Source organism: Gorilla gorilla, chromosome 16, assembly GCF_029281585.2.
Source record: "Gorilla gorilla gorilla isolate KB3781 chromosome 16, NHGRI_mGorGor1-v2.1_pri, whole genome shotgun sequence".
NCBI lineage: Eukaryota > Metazoa > Chordata > Mammalia > Primates > Hominidae > Gorilla > Gorilla gorilla.
The window spans coordinates 89,400,037-89,416,108 of NC_073240.2; the positions used below are offsets into that span (position 1 = coordinate 89,400,037).

Consider the following 16,072-nt stretch of genomic DNA (forward strand, 5'->3'; position numbering starts at 1 on the left):
TTCCCATAAAATTTCAAGTTTCATCATGAAAGTGAACACACTTGGGTGTCAGGAGACTGACTCTCCCTCTCAACCCCTGGTCCTAGATTTTTCCTTCTGACAGGAAACTTAGAGATCATCAAACCCAAAATAATCCTTTTAAGAGGCAAAATTGGAAGCCCAAGAAAGTTCAAAACCTTGCCCAAGAGCCCTTGGAGGCAAAAAGCCAGGTCTAGACTTCAGGTCTCCGGCTTCACTGCTCCAAGAGTACCTGCCATGTGCCCCCCATCCCTGCAGCCCAGCTCTACTCACATATAACGCAAATGGGGGTTCTTGGCAAAGGCTCTGGGCTGAATGCTCCGAAGTCCTGAGTTCTTGATGGTCCTAGACAGAGAGAAAAAGAGGATCAGCAGAGCTCAAGTGGCAGAGGGATATCTGCTCTGGGCTGAGGCTGGCAGGGGGTGAGGCTAAGGCTGGCCCTGCAGCCGCCCTGTGGATTATCTGCACCTCTTCATTGCCAGTTATCACAGGTGGCCTGCTGGGGTTGCTCAGTGGAGGCACCTGGGCTCACACGCCCCAGGGCCCCGTGAGGCTGGGAGGTCAGGGGTCATACTGGCAGCTGCCCTCCACCCATCCTGGCCAGTGGGTAAGGACCAGGGCTTCTGCTGGTCCAGTGATGGCAGGGCTGCAGCCCTCTTTGTTCCTTGTCCCTCTCCCCACTCCAGGTCCCCACAGTCACTAGCACTGACATACAAGGATGGAGGTAGCTGGGAAATCTCATACTCCATGGGGCTCATCAGTCAAGCATAAGGGTAGGGAAAGGACACTCACCCAGCATGCCTGGGTTCTAGGCCTGCCTTGAAACCCTACCTTCAAGATGGGAATTCACACAACCCCCTTGCCTCTCTAGACTAGGGTGAAACAAAGGGGTGTGAAGAGATGGCCTTTGAAGCCTCTGGTGTCCCCTAAGTGCATATTGCCAACTCTACCAAAAGAAGACCTGGGGGAGAAAGCACGGATGGCAGCCTTGCTGTGCCCCTCACGCCACCCCAGAAGGCAGACCAGATGACATCCACCCCTTCCACAGGGAAAGGCCTCTCTGTGGCCGGGTGCACTCACAGCTTTTGAAGTCCGGTGTAGAGCTCCATGTCCACGGCGTTGAGCGTGTGAAGACTGCGCCAGTTCTCTATGTGTCTGTAGGGGAGGAAAGGTAACGGTCAGCCAGAAGCAACAGAAATGGGGCTGGCTTTGGAGCCACAGAGACCTGGCTTTGATCCCTGATGAGCTAATTGATTGCCAGGCCTTTTGCCAAGTCACCAAATAAATCTGAGCCTCAGTTTCTTCCTCTGTGTGGTGGGGTTCACACCGTCTGCCTGATTGGGTTGTTGCAAGAATTAACTGGATCCATTGGTTCCAAGTTCCTGGCCCATGGATTGCATTGAATGTCTCCCCATCAGCTAGAAAAAGATGCTATTTAAAGATGTGAAGTTCAATCTCCCTGCTTGCCTTCCTAACTCAGTTTTCCTCTGTTCCCTTTCTTTCTTTTTCCTATTCAGAATTTCCTAAGGACTGGCCTTTTTTTTCCCTTAGTTATCGCCCATAAAGACAATACAAATGACATGGCTTTAAAAAAGGACGGGGTGGCTGGCTGGCCAGCGGGCGTAGCCAAGGAGGGACACACTCCTACTTCCAGCATCACCAGGGTCTAGACTCTGGAGGCCCCCTTTGGGTGACCCACAGCCCAATCCCTCCTGGAGCTCAAAAAAACCAATGGCTTGATTTGGTGGAGCTGACTCCAGAGAGTGGGGGCCACCTAAGGATCCTGGAGCCACTAGGGTGTCATGGAAAGAATGGGAACCTGGCAGTGGAGGACACAAACCCTAGCTTCATCCGAGACTTCAGGACCCAGTGACTTTGAGCCAGTGCTTCCACCTCTCTGAGTCTCTCATGTCTTCATTTGTAAAAGAGGAGAGTTGCACTGGATCAGCAGTTTCTCCCCTTTTCATCATGAAGGTCTCCTTTTAGAACTTTGCCCCAAGAGATCCCATGTTTAAGGAGGTTTATGTCTAGCAAGCACACTACATCTATTAACTACTAATTAATTCATCTTCTTGGATTTATTAATCAGCGATATAAATCACTGTTAACCAGAGCTTTTTATCAACAGACACAAACCCGTGCTAACTCATCTACTGCATAAATTCCAGCCCAAAGCAAAGAAACTCAACATTCTGTCAGCATGAGAAGGCTTGTCATGGGTATGGATCTGATTTCTGGGTTTATTATTTTTGTATTGACCAAATGCCAGAAACAAACACCCCTCATTACTGCTTTTGGGGTCCCCAGGTTGAGAACCATTACACTATTAATTATCAAAGCCCTTTGCTGCTCTAAAGGTGTATGAATGATGCCCATTCATACACACCTGTGATCCCAAGAGGCACCAAAGGATCTCAGGAAAAGGCCTTCCACTGTCCACCCCATCCTCCCAGGATTTTACTCTGATCAGTGGCCATGAATTCTAAGTACTTCACTCTTAGTGAAGAGTGCAGAGAGGTGACAGCTCATCCTGGGACAGAACTAACCCAGGCACACTCTGTCCAGAAAAGTGACAGCCACCTTCCCCAGACATCTCCTCCCCAGCACCACCACACCCGTAGCTCTGCCATCTGCCACCAACTCGAGTCAGAGCCAGCAAGGCAGCAGGACTATGACTGCCAGGGCCTCTGGAAGCATTTCAGAGCCACACGGTGACAAGGTATGCTGAGAACCTGTTTTGTACCACATTCTCTCAAAGTCCCTGCTGAGCAGCCAGAGACACTGGCATCTGCTGGGGACATGGACCAGGTGGCCAGGTTGGTGTTGGATTCCAATGCCAAAGTTCTCCCTGGAAGCCTTACAGCCCCAGGGCAGTTTGGGTGGTCTGGTCTCACCATGGCAGAGAACCTGGCAACATTTCAGATGAAAAGAAAGCGCCAGAGGAGTAGAACTATCTGTGCCACGAGGTCCCCCAGTGTATTCCCTGGGCTTTGTAAATTACCAAGTAGATCACCATGATTGTACAGAATATTTCTCATTCACAGGACTCCAGCTTCCTACAAGGATCTACTCCCAACAAGCAACTTTGATCCAATTGTTTAAATCAGTGAAATCATTTTTCACAGCCCACATTAGAATTCCATAAATGTGTTGTTACGGTTGAGTTGTCGATCATTACCATGTTCTCAAGCCTTACCCTTCTCAGCCCTCATGTCCTTTTGCCCACAAACTGACCCTTCCCTGACTTAGGCAAGCACTGAGATATGGCAGAGAAATGAATGAACTCCTTGCTGCAAAGAGTCCTCCAGTAAGCAGAATAATGGTCCCCACCTCCTCCGTTGAGTAGGTCTGAGTTTTCCTAAATCAGGGAATGGCATTTTTGTAGCCACAGTGCAACAGTGTGGGTAGGAGTCAGGGCTCTAAGGCAGTGGTCGTCAAGCTACAGCCCGCTGCCTGCTTTCCTGCAGCCCCAGAGCTAAAAATAGCATTTACATTTTTAAAAATCAAAAGAAGAATTATATTTTGTAACACATGAAAACTACATGAAATTCAAATTTCCATGTTCATACCCGTTCATTTACTGTCATCTATAGCTCTCTTCAAGCTACAATAACAGAGCTGAATAGTTGCTACGGAGGCCATATGGCCTGCAAAACCTGAAATATTTACTCTCTGGCCCTTTACAGAAAACAGTTGTCAACTCCTGCCCTAGAAGCTGATGGTCAAAATGCATATCCTGGCCCCACCAGTACCCCTATCTATGTGACCCTGTCCAGGTTACTTCTCTGTCTGTGCCTCAGTTTTCTCATCTATTAAATGGGGATAATAAAATAACTGCCTCCTAAGAATGATGTGAAGATCAAAAGACTATGATAAAAAAGAAAACCCCTTTGCAGTGTGGGGCACATGTAAGTCCTCAGGCAGAGCTGGCTGTGCTGATTATTTTCCTCCTGTGCCTTACAGAAACTGAGCAGTCTTGTTCTCAGTTTTCAAGCTAAAAATGGCATCAGGCTTCTGCTGGAAGTTGTCATTTCTCAGCAATCATTGATAAAAACCCCATGTGGCAGAGTGTGGAGGGGTAGGAAACCTGTCATTCATGGCCTCCAGGAAAACTGTTCCAGCAGGAGTTTATACACAGGTTCAAGGAGTGCATAGATGCCACATCAGAGCAGGTTCCGAGGAAGAGCAAGAGGATGAAGATGAGGCCGTGACATTTCCGGATGGCATCAGCTGGGCACCTGCCAAGTTCTCCTATGACTCACCACTTGGTACCCAACCAGGAGGTCAGTGTTGTAACTCTGCTGGCTGGTGTGTGTGTGCTACTAGGGAGACCACCACTTTCAGTGAAAAAGGCAGGCTCTAGAAAATATTATATATATATAGTAAAAGAGCAGGTTTGGTTTGCCTTTGATAATGATGAGTATCTCAACCCAGAACGATTACATGTGGCTTCTCCTTTTTTGTGATTTTCTGGGCTGTCCAGGTTGTTTTCACTGAGCATTTGTTTTGTCATCTGAAAATCAATCAATACTGCCTGCAATCCCAGCATTTTGCGAGGCTGAGGCGGGTGGATCATTCGTGGTCAGGAGTTTGAGACCAGCCTGGCCAACAGGGGGAAACACTGTCTCTACTAAAAATACAAAAATTAGCCAGGTATGGTGGTGGGCGCCTGTAATCCCAGCTACTCAGGAGGCTGAGGCAGGAGAATCGCTTGAACCTGGGAGGCAGAGGCTGCAGTGAGCCGAGATCACACCACTGCACTCCAGTGTGGACACAATGAGACTCTGTCTCAGAAAAAAAAAAGAAAAAATCAATACCTATTCACTTCTAGAGGGAGGCCAGGCACCTAAACCCTGTGGGGGCGGTGACTGGTTTCCCTGTTTCAGGACCACAGGCTGGACCAGCTCATCCCTGCCCGGACATCTTACAAACCCACTCCCGCTGTGGAGGAAAAGAATTTAGAGCAATGCCCAAGGGACTGCAATTCTGCAGAGTGCATGGTGATGGCCCCCACAGGGACCTGCAGCTCTGCTCTCAATCTGGGTGTCCTGGTTCAATCAGAAACAGAGAGTGGAGGGAGGAGAAAGAGGGCAAAGGGGTGGCATATTAGGTGCCCACTCCTACTTTAAATAAATTACCTCCACTTTAGTCTCATAATACATTGGTTCTCAAAGGGAGGCGATTTTGCCCCCCAGCAGACATTTGACAATATCTGGACACATTTTTGATTGTCACAGCTGGGGAAAGAGAGTAACAATGGCCTACAGTGGGTAGAGATTAGAGATGTTGCTAAACATCCTGCAATGCACAGGACAGCCCCCGCCGCTAAGAATCATCAGCCCCAAATGTCCACAGCACCAGGACTGAGAAATCCTGCTTTATTCTATAAAGCTTCTGCCTAAGAGGGCTATTAAAGCAAGAGTCTCATGGCTTAAAACAACATCACTTTTGAAAATGACTGCTTTGCAGCAAAGACTACCAGGCTTCAGGCCAACACAAAAAAGTCTACCTCTAGGTCACTGAGTCCAGGTGAGAGAAAAAAATGGGCAAGCCACAGCTCCCAGGACTCTCTCAAGTCACAGGCATTTCTTGAGAGGAAATGAGGGGTGTGTTGGCCTGCTGGACCGTGGCCCAAGCCAGGCTACACATTCCAGACGCAACAGTGGTCTCTTCTCACCATCTCTGGCTGGAACCCACTGGCCAAGAGCCTTTTCTCTCCACTGAAAGTTCCTCTCCTGGATTTCTCATGCCTCTTCATTCCATAGAAATGTGAAATGCTCCATTCAGAAAATCAGCTCAATGCCCTGCTCCTACCCTCTCACCACTGCCCTTCCATTCCACAGAGCCACTACTCTGCCAAGAGCTAGTTGGGCACCACTTTTCCAGACGGAGGGAGACAGTGGGGCATAATACATGATGACATTGACCTCCAGAGTCAGAGTTGGGCTTAGGGCAGGAACTCAAAAACCTCAGTGATGTCAAGGTAGACCCCTGGGATCAAGATCTCATGATGCTGCAAGGTGGGCTTAGAAAGGAAACGGAGTCAGGGAATGGCCATGCAGAGTCTCTTTGGCAATTCTAAAAAATCAGTCTGAAACATACCCACTCTTAGTGACTCATAACAGCAACACCAGGTCCCAGAGACCTAGGACCACAGATAGCTGCTTCATAGCCATTTTTATAATGGGACATGGCATAAATTAAATATTAATTGATACATTCATGGGGACTACAAACATTCTTTGTGCTAGAATAAATTAGATTGTAATTCTTTTTTTTTTTTTTTTTTTTGAGATGGAGTTTCACTCTTGCCACCCAGGCTGGAGTGCAATGGCTCACTGCAACCTCTGCAGTGGAGTGCAATGGCTCGCTGCAACCTCTGCCTCCCAGGTTCAAGCAATTCTCCTGCCTTAGCCTCCCGAGTAGCTGGGATTACAGGCATGTGCCACCACACCCAGCTAATTTTGTATTTTTAGTAGAGACAGGGTTTCACCATGTTGGCCAGGCTGGTCTCAAAGTCCTTACCTCAGGTGATCCACCTGCCTCGGCTTCCCAAAGTGCTGGGATTACAGGCGTGAGCCACCGTTCCCAACCAGATGGTACTTTTGTACCCCAGTTTTCTCTTCTTCCTTCTGTTTTGCTTGGGCCAATGTGATAAACGAATTGGCAATCTCCAAGCATTCCAAAATTGGATGGTACAGAATGTGTGGTCCATATTTTAATTAAAAATATGTCATGTGGATATGTTTAAGAGTTGTTTCTACCTTCAATATTTAATGTTTCATGTTTACTCCTCTCCTGTGCAGAAAACTGTAGAACACAAAGACGCCCACCACCATCTAACCCCAGAGGACTAAGGTGATTGAGGAAGCACCCTTTACCTGGCAGAACTTCCCTGGGCACTTGGCAAGACAGGAGCTCGGTTGGTGGGACTTAGGAACATCCTTCCTTTCTCGACAGGTAGCAGGCCCAGTATTGCCTCATTTTTCTAAGCTTTTCCCGCTCCTCTCTGGCTGTCAGATTGCTGTTATCTTCACTGTGACTTCTCACTGCTATTAATGAGCCCTTCTTCATAACCAAATTTTCCAGACGACTAAATTTAAATGCAAAACCCTTTGCATTTTCAACTTCCCTGCTGGATGTTTCTTTTTTCCACCTAAAATGCATTACACACATCCTTGCCTTTTTAAACAGAGTAGACAGATCATGATTTACATTTTCTTGATGACCTTACATCAATACGACCAGCCTAATGAGTCTGCCAGGCTGTAGCACAGCAAAAACCTCAGAAGCTCTTGATGGATGCAGAATTTGTAGCCCTACTACAAATGGCCCTACCCTGATATGACTTCCTATTCCAATGGTTATCGCATCCATTTTAACTATTTTCTGGCTCTTTCTTTGATATTAGGCTGCAGGCCATCACCTCTTAAGCTGTCTCCAGGGCCCCTCCTCCCTCCCAAATGTGCTGTGCCCAGTCTCCTCTGCAGCCTCTTGGAGCCCAGTAGGTAAGAGCTGGCACCTGGAGTTAGGCTGACCTGGAGATGACGCGCTAGCACCGGAAGCCAGATGCCCTCAGGCCAGTTACTAGAGCTTCTCCAGCCGTCAGATTTTCCATAGCAAAACTAGTTGTGGTGAGGGTTAGAGAAGGTAATGCCTAAGTCCTCAATTCACTGTGGATGCATGGCACTAGTGGAATAAATAGCTGATTCCACTTGTATTGTTAGAAATGCATGTTAAGTAAGCGTAAATAGGATCTAAGGGAATATGAAAACATTCACACACACATACATGCACATGCATACAGATAGGCAGATATTTGCCCTTGTTTTCATATGACTTTGTTTTGCTCCCCCTTTTGGATAACTGAAGTTGCCAGTTAAGTGAAGCTTTCCTGGAGGTGCAGTCACAATTCACATTTACATGGTGGTACCTAAGTGTACGACACTAACATTATGTTCAGAATACTGGCAGGAGGCAGCTGAAGCTGATGTTTCCCATGTGCGTGTGTGTGTGTGTGTGTGTGTGTGTGTGTGTGTGTGTGTGTGTGTGTGTCTTGACACAGAGCCTTACTGTCACCCAGGCTGGAGTGCAGTGATCTCAGCTCACTGCAAACTCTGCCTCCCAGGTTCAAGCAATTCTCATGCCTCAGCCTACCGAGTAGCTGGGACTATAGGCATGTGTCACCACGCCTGGCTGATTTTTGTATTTTTAGTAGAGACAGGGTTATACCATGTTGGCCAGGCTGGTTGCGAAATCCTGGCCTCAAGCAATCAGCCTGCCTAGGCCTCCGGATGTTTTTTATATGTGAGTACTCTACTCCTCCAACACAAAATTCAAAAGCTTCAAAAACAAGATTGCATACAGGTGTCCCTTCTCTCCAGCTAGTGCCTGCAGAAGCTAGTCTGGAATTCCATTTCCTAACAAGTCGGCATTGGAGCACACACATGCATGAATGCACGTGTGCACACACACGCACAATGTGCCGCGCTTTTGACTCCGAAGCCTTGTAGGGCAATGAGGAAATTGATTTGTTATCCAGGCGTATTATGTCTAGTGATCCAGACAGCAGCATTAGCTTTCAATTATCTGATATGTTTAGCATCATAAACAAACCGTCTGGAGCAACAGCTCCATGGTGCTAAGGCATCAAGGGGGCTGGGAAGGAGCACATCAGATCACACTAGCCAAGTCACCTGGCTCTCCCTCCCTTGACAGCTGTTGTGGGGGACAGTGTGCTAGATGCCTGGGGAGCCAGACCTGAGAGCCCCAGGCAGCCAGGGGTTGGGACAGCTTGTGCCGGTGACCCCAGCATGCCAGCACGTTAGTACACAAGCCTACAAGCAGCTGTGCGCCAAGGACCACGGTGAACCAGCCCCGCATCTGGGGCCACCCCTGGGACCACAGAAAGGAACATTCAGATCATGCAGCGAACAGATGGAAGACGACAGCATCTGCGCTGGCTTCCTGATCAATTCCAAAGTATTGTGCCAGGAATGAAGAACATTTGTGCACACACCTGTGTTCTGCAGGTGCAAAGATGCTGTGTCTCCTAACAGGAAAAGATCAAGGGCACATCTTCACTGCTACCCCACTAAGAAAAGGGCTAACTCCCAGGAGCGAGATTTCATCTGGGAGCCAGCCAGTTCACTGGGGAGTCCAGGCCATTGTGGCTGAACCCCAGCCTGTGGCCTCCTATCCTACCCCTCCCCAGCCTATCTGCTTCTATTTTTACTGCTGCTGCCTGGGCTGGCACAGGATGGCAACCCCAGCTTGCCTACACATCAATGCTCCCGGTAACCACCACCTATTCTAACCTGGAGAACAGGCATCCCCTCCTACCTGGCCTCCCTGCTTTCCCTCTTCAACAATCTACGTTATTGCAACCACTCTCTCCTGCCTAAAACCCTCCAATGGCTTCCTTTGGCTATGACAATAAAATCCAATGATGTCCAGACATCACCGGGAAGCCACCCTCAAGGTCCTGCACAAGCTGGCCACCAGATGCCTCTAGGGCTCCTTCTCTGAACACACTCCCCTTGTTTTGTGGGCTCCAGTCACACTGTCCTGCCTCTGGTCTTTAAATATGCCAAGCTTATTCCCAACCGGACCTCCTACGTGAAATACTCATCCCTGGCTTCTTTCAGTCCCTCAGTTTTCCACTCAAAAATCACCTTCTCGGAGAAGCCTGCCCTGACCCCACTGTGTTAGCAGCCCCTGCATTTCCCCTCCAGTTGCTCTCTGGCACAAACTCCTGTTTATGTCCTTCACAGCCCTTAATAACCATCTGTAATTGTCTTATTAGATTATTTGATTATATGTTTGTCATCAGTGTCTCTACATTAGAACCATAATGCATGAGAACAGAGATCATATCTGTCTTACTCACCGTTTACTCACCCCCAGAATCTTAAACTGGGGCACTACCCCTGAGTAAGTATATACCTGGAAAGCCATCCAGGGCGGTACTACATAGCCACCCAGCTGCCCCACCTCACTGCCAGAGGATCTCCACACTCAGTACCTGCACGGCCCTCACCCTGGCCCCCTGAGCAGCCCAGGGCCCTAGTCTGACCCTACAGGCACCCTGAACTTGATCTCTGGGGAGAGCTGTGGCCCCGAGCACACCACTGAACATCCCACCCAGGGACAGGCATGCTGGAGGCATAACTGCAGGGCACAGCAGCAAGGGGAAGGTGATCTCAGAGGTCTCAAGGGCCCCATAGCCAGAGCTCCCTCCCAGGCCCAGGTCTCAGTTTGATGTCCACTGTCAGGGTCAGCAGTGGGGAAGTAGGAGGGCCCCACACACCAAACAAAGAGGAAGCAGAAATGTCCTTGGCACCCAGGCACATCTTTTCCACCTTTCCTATCCCTACATGACTATGGCCTTCACCAAAGCATGAGTTTTCTAAGGGCAAGGCCAGGAGGCTGTGGTTCCAGTGTTATGCAAATAGTGACCACTAGGCTAATAAATGAACAAATCCCCAAAGGGATCAATGTCAGACCTTAACCATTTAGCTATCAGCTTCCCATGTGGACTTTCTACCCGGCCTCAACCTTTCCCATCTTCTCAGGAACACATTCATTTTTTCTCTTCCTCTTCTCTACCCTCAACTGTCTCTCTGCTATATTTTTCCATCAACATATAAACATGTTCTAGGAAAGCTCATCTACAAAAAGAAAAAAAACCTCCTTGACTCCATGTCCTCCTCCAGCTACCAACTCATGTGTCTATGCCTCTTTATGGCAAATGGTTTAAAAGAATCGTCTACACCTGCAGGCCCTTCTTCCTCGCCTCCCTTTGATTCTCCATCCTAGTTTGTCTTCGATCCCACCACTCTACTGAAACTGCACTGTCAAGGTCACCAGTGATTTTTATGTTTGCAAATCCAATAGACTCTTCTCTGTCACCCATTATTCAATCTCTGGGTAGCATTTTACCCTGTTAACCACTCTTTCTTCCTTGAAACATTCTTTCCTCTCTGGCTTCCTTGACTACACTCTCTCCTGGGTTTCTTTCTACTCTCTGGATATTCTTTCTTAGGCTCCTTTGCTGATGTTGTATTCTTTGCCTGATCCTTAAATGTTGGAGTCTCCCAAGGAGCCTGGGGCTCCTCTATTCACTTCCTCTCTCATGTGCCAAGGTGATCTCCCCCAAGTGCTCTGCTCTGAGTGCCATCCTTGTGCCGATAGCACTCAAATGTGCATCTCTAGCAGAACTTTCCCTGAGCTCCAGATGTTTAGCTGACATCTTAGCAGATCCAATACCAGCCTCTGCTTTCCTCCCAGTGAGCTGTCTCCATATCAATAAATGACACTGGTATCATGGAGTTGTCCCAGACAAACCCTGTCATTGATTCTACCCTTCAACTCTATCTACTTCTTGCCACATCCACTATTATCACCTGCATCCCGGCCACCATCACCTTTCACAAAGACCCCTGCCTCCAAAACATGACTACTGTTTCCACTGCGGCCCAATTAAAATCTGTCCTCCACACGGAAACCCTGACGAATTAGTTGGAATAAATTTAATGATGCCCTCCACCAAAACAAACAAAAAACCTCTAGTGGCTTCTCCTGCACTTGGACTTGGGGGAAAATTCAGACTCCACCATGACCAGCAGGATCCTTCCTCATGTAACGTATGCCATTCCCTCCTCAGCTGAAACCTCCCTCCCTCTTTATTCACTTGACTTCAGCCTCACTGGTCTCCTCTCAGGACCTTCGCATTTATTTTTCCATCGGCCAAGACAGCAGCTTCAGGATTCTTTTGAAATGTCACTTCTCTAGAGAAGCCTTCCCTGACCAACCTAGCTAGGGTCATTCTCTGAACCTTCCTCTAGATCAATAGTGCTCATGCTCAAGTCAGGGGCGGACTGTGCCCCCCAGGCTTGGATTGTCTGAAGACATCAGTTTTGATTGTCACTATTGGGGCGGTGCCACTGGTGTCTAGCAGGGTGAGGCCAGAGATGTTATTAATCTCCTACAATGCACAAGACAGCCCCCACCCCCAACAGAGAATTATCCATTCCAAAATATCAGTAGCGCTAAGGTTGAGAAATGATGCTCTAGATAACTCCTTTATTATCACTTACCAAAACCTCTGATTATGTCACCTGTGTGTTCACTTGTTTATTGTGTCTCTCTCCTAATGCATTTCAGGCTCCCTGAAGGCAGGCAACCTGTCTTATTCACTATTGTATCTGCAGCACTCATCCAAGTTCCCGGTACATAGTAGAAATTTTAAATAAACAAATTAATAAATGACTGTCCCTCCTCAGAACCCTGTGACCTCTCAACAAGTCATGAAAAATCTGTGGTTACCAAGGTCTTGATGGGGACAGCACTTCTTCCAACCACTTGAAGAGTCTAAAGTATAAAGGAGCAAGCTGTGCCCATGGGATTGGGGTCAGAGGGGTGGAACCCTTGTAGCCCCTTGGAGAAAGTCTCCTCCTGTCTACAAATGAGAATCAAATCATGTTGATTATAAAACCTCTGATCCTTACTAGACATCTTAGCTTTGAACCAGGGGAGAAAATGGAGGCCTTTGATCAAGAGTAAAAACAGCCTCGGGCAGGGAGAGAGACATTGATTTTGACCCTTACTCCCCAAGGGGTCTTGGGGGGAAAAGCCTGAGTGAGAAGGAGTTTGGTCCAGGCCTGAGCAGCTGCTTGAAAGTAATCCAATAGTGCGAGCTCTGTGCCTAAAATCAGCTGGCCCCAGGGGTTCTGAGAATGCTGCCCTTTGGGTGGCCAATTTCCTTAGGAAAATATGAAATGGCCAGGCCACCCTTTACTGAATTATAAAGCACTTATCACTTCTTTAATAACTACCCGCATGGAGGACTTAATTCACTCAATATGGAAGTTATAAAGGCGAATTGGTAAGTGAGCATTAAGCTCAAGTGCATTGCATAAAGACTTATGAGGGCAATATTTTCGCCTATTAAAAGGGTAGATTTTCTCACTGCAACTCTGCCTCAGAGTTAATGCAGAAAAGTCGCTCCAAAGCTTGGGGCATTTTCATTGTTAGAGGGTAAGTTCAGGTCACTAGGAGGAAAGGGAGTCCTTGACTTTGCAGGAATAATTATCCCAGAACCTGAGGGTGTCAGTGTGATTAGTCAAGGTAAGCATCAGAAAGACAAGATCACATTTGTGATGCCTGGCCCTCTCTTTCGTGCACAGCAAGCCGGGATGGGACAGAGCCACAGAGAAGAAGAGAGAAGTCACAGGATGAAGAAGGAAGGGTGGGCTGGGATGGGGGCTGCAGAAGAATGTGGAGCAGGGGCTGCAGGAGGGAGGCAGGCCCCAGGGCCAGCTCCTGTAAGACCTGAGAACTGAGAGGAACACCTACTTACATCTGGGGCCTGAAAGGGAGGAAATGATATTCGCCCTTGTTATCTGTAAGGAAACCAGCTCTGGAATTTCTGAAGGTTCCAGAGGGCTCCATTTAAGGAGCGGGAGCGGTAGCCTTCCTCACCCAAGTGAAGGAAATGCAGGTTTCTCTCTTGTTCGCTTTTCTCTCCCTTACTTCATCATTGCCACCCAATTCCTTTCCTCCAGCAATAAACCATCTGTTCTCTTCCTCATATACTCACCCTCTGGGAAGGCATCTCTCCATTCACATGACTTCAATTACTGCCTAATTAGAGATTGATTCTAGTTCTACAGCTCTACCCTTGATGCCTAACCTCTCTCCTGTCCTGAAGTTCTTGTTATCACAATATGCATTCCCCTGAACTCTAAAGAGCAAATATGGACAGAATGGCTCACTCTTCCCACCTGAACTTTCCCAAACTACCTTCACTGAGTACTCCTGACTTGCAACATGGCAGCAGAGATGGTCAGTCAATTTTAACTTATGTACAATACCAGTGGGTTGGCAAGAGCTAACACAGAGTGCTGTGATTAGAAGAGGTCTATGGTTGAGCAGGACAAAAAAATAAAAAACCTCTGTGATTGATTAGTGATGTCTGCCCTGGGCACAGTACATGGAAGGACCATGAAAGTATCATCCATTGACCACATCTACTCAAAACGCTCTGTGAGGTCTTTTCTTTCTCAGATTCAAGTCCCATCAGTCCCTCCTTCCTAATATTGCAAGTAACTTCCCTTGTCTTTTTATTTCTACAGCTTCTATCTTAGACAGCCTCATGCCCAGAAGGATATGAGGACCTCTTAGCAACACTTTCAGCTTTCATTCTTTGAGTGCTAACTTGTTCTAGGCTCCATTTTTTACAAAGATGACATCGATCATGTCCCCTACAGGCCCAAGACATCCCAATGGCTATCAAACGCCTCACACCAAACCAAACTTCTATTAGGAAGCCTTAAGCCTGCAGGAAATCTGAAACTGAGGAGAAGGGACTATAAACAGAGCTACAGACCCTTTGAGGACAGAAGCAACTTTTTCTCTGTTTCCCGTGTCCAAACGATTGCACTACTGAGATGCTTTCCTGAGGCTTGAATCCAGCTGGAAGCTGAGAGGAAAGGGGATTGCTAATGGGACCTGTGTAAATGGCTTTTGTGACTCTCATTCTTCTTGTCCCCATGTGTCCTCATCTTTTTCTCAAAGAAAATAAAACATCAAGCTACTCCAGGGAGGTGTGCTTACTTCCACAGAGAAATCCACCTGCCAGGCATCATCATGCCGTCTCCCCTCTGGTTCTTCCCTGTACTATTTTTGGAAGTGGTTTGGTATAATGAAAAAAAATAACAGCTTTGGGGTCAGCACTGGGCTTCACTTTCCAGTCTGTCACTGGCAAGCTAGGTGATCTCCCATGGCCTCAGTTTCCCTATCTGTAAAATAGAGATAATGATGCTGAACTCATGGAGGCATCATAACAATGAACTAAAATAGTGTTTGTAAAAAGCCGTAGCACATTCCCTGAAATATGCTAGGGCTCAAAGAATGTTTATTTTCCTCTTCAAAAAGAAAAGCAATCCTTGGGTTGGGCAGGAATTGAGGTCAGGATCTGGGGCCACCATGGCAGGGAGGGTAACCCTACTTGTAGCTTCAGTGGCTGAGGCTGTGACAGACATGTAGTGTGAGACTCTTCCCAGCCACCCCCTTCCCATCCTTACCCACTGCTTCCTCCTCCTCTCATAACCTAGCCTGCACTTTACAAGTCAGCCAAACAAAGCCCTGGCTGCCCAGATATGGTTCTCTCCAGTATCCTCTGAGCCATGGTGCCTCTCCCTGCCCACCTCTAGGTACTCAGAACGTCAGTGGAGCTGAATGTCTCCTCCTGGGGTTCCAATGTGCCACATCTTCCTCTCCCCTAAGCTTTTAACAAACCATCGCCACCCAGTCACAGTCACTCAGTGATCCCAGCCTCACCCTCTAATTCCTGGGAAATTTTTCTAGGTGGCTGCTGATGTATGTATGTAATCCTGTCACCTGTGTGTCTAGGCATTATCTGCCTGGCTTCCCTTGTGAGAGCATAAATTCCTTGACAACAAAGTCTGCTGCATTCTATTTATTTTGTTCACCCTCCTCATGCCCCATGCTCAGTTTTGCGCTCAGTAAGCATTCAGACCTTGCAGAAATTCCCAGAAGCTTCTCTTTGAAGCTGGGACCAGGTGGGCTCCAACCTGCAGTGGGAAAGAGCTGTCTAAGTAGTCTAAGTAGCCTGGGACAGGGCTGAGCTCCAATGCCAAGGGCCCAAGAAGCACAAAACAGAGAGCTGAGGAGAGATGCTGACTGACACACACTCCTCAGCGTCTCATCCTGCACAACTCAGCCAGGATGTCCTCGCCTTTGGAGAGCCTTCCTTGGCCCCCTGTTTCTCAGTCACAAATTTCTCTGCTGTGCTGTCCATCATGGAACTAGGGCTGATATTTGAGACAAGTAACACTTCATAGAGCACAAACTCAGGACCAAATGGACATCACATCCTAAGCCAGGCACTGATCCTTAGTTCCTGGATCCAGGGACAGGGTGGGGTGGGGAGAAGGAGGTATCAGGCTGGAATGGCTGGTAGACTGGAATATTGGGCATCATCACTTGGGGGGCTCAGGGAGCAAATATTTACCCTTTACTATGGAAGTAG

The 16,072-nt window shown here is 47.9% G+C and overlaps 1 protein-coding gene across 14 annotated transcripts in view; it reads right to left on the bottom strand.

Moving 5' to 3' along the window:
* The window catches only part of NTRK3 (neurotrophic receptor tyrosine kinase 3), a 397,164-nt gene that overhangs the window by 323,282 nt on the left and 57,810 nt on the right, over positions 1-16,072 (bottom strand). For all 14 annotated transcript variants that reach the window (XM_055362905.2, XM_055362904.2, XM_055362906.2 and 11 more), the window contains 2 exons: positions 1,099-1,173; positions 292-363 (listed from right to left, as the gene is read on the bottom strand). In XM_055362905.2, the coding sequence (XP_055218880.1) occupies positions 292-363; positions 1,099-1,173 (147 nt within the window). The remainder of the gene's footprint in view (positions 1-291; positions 364-1,098; positions 1,174-16,072) is intronic.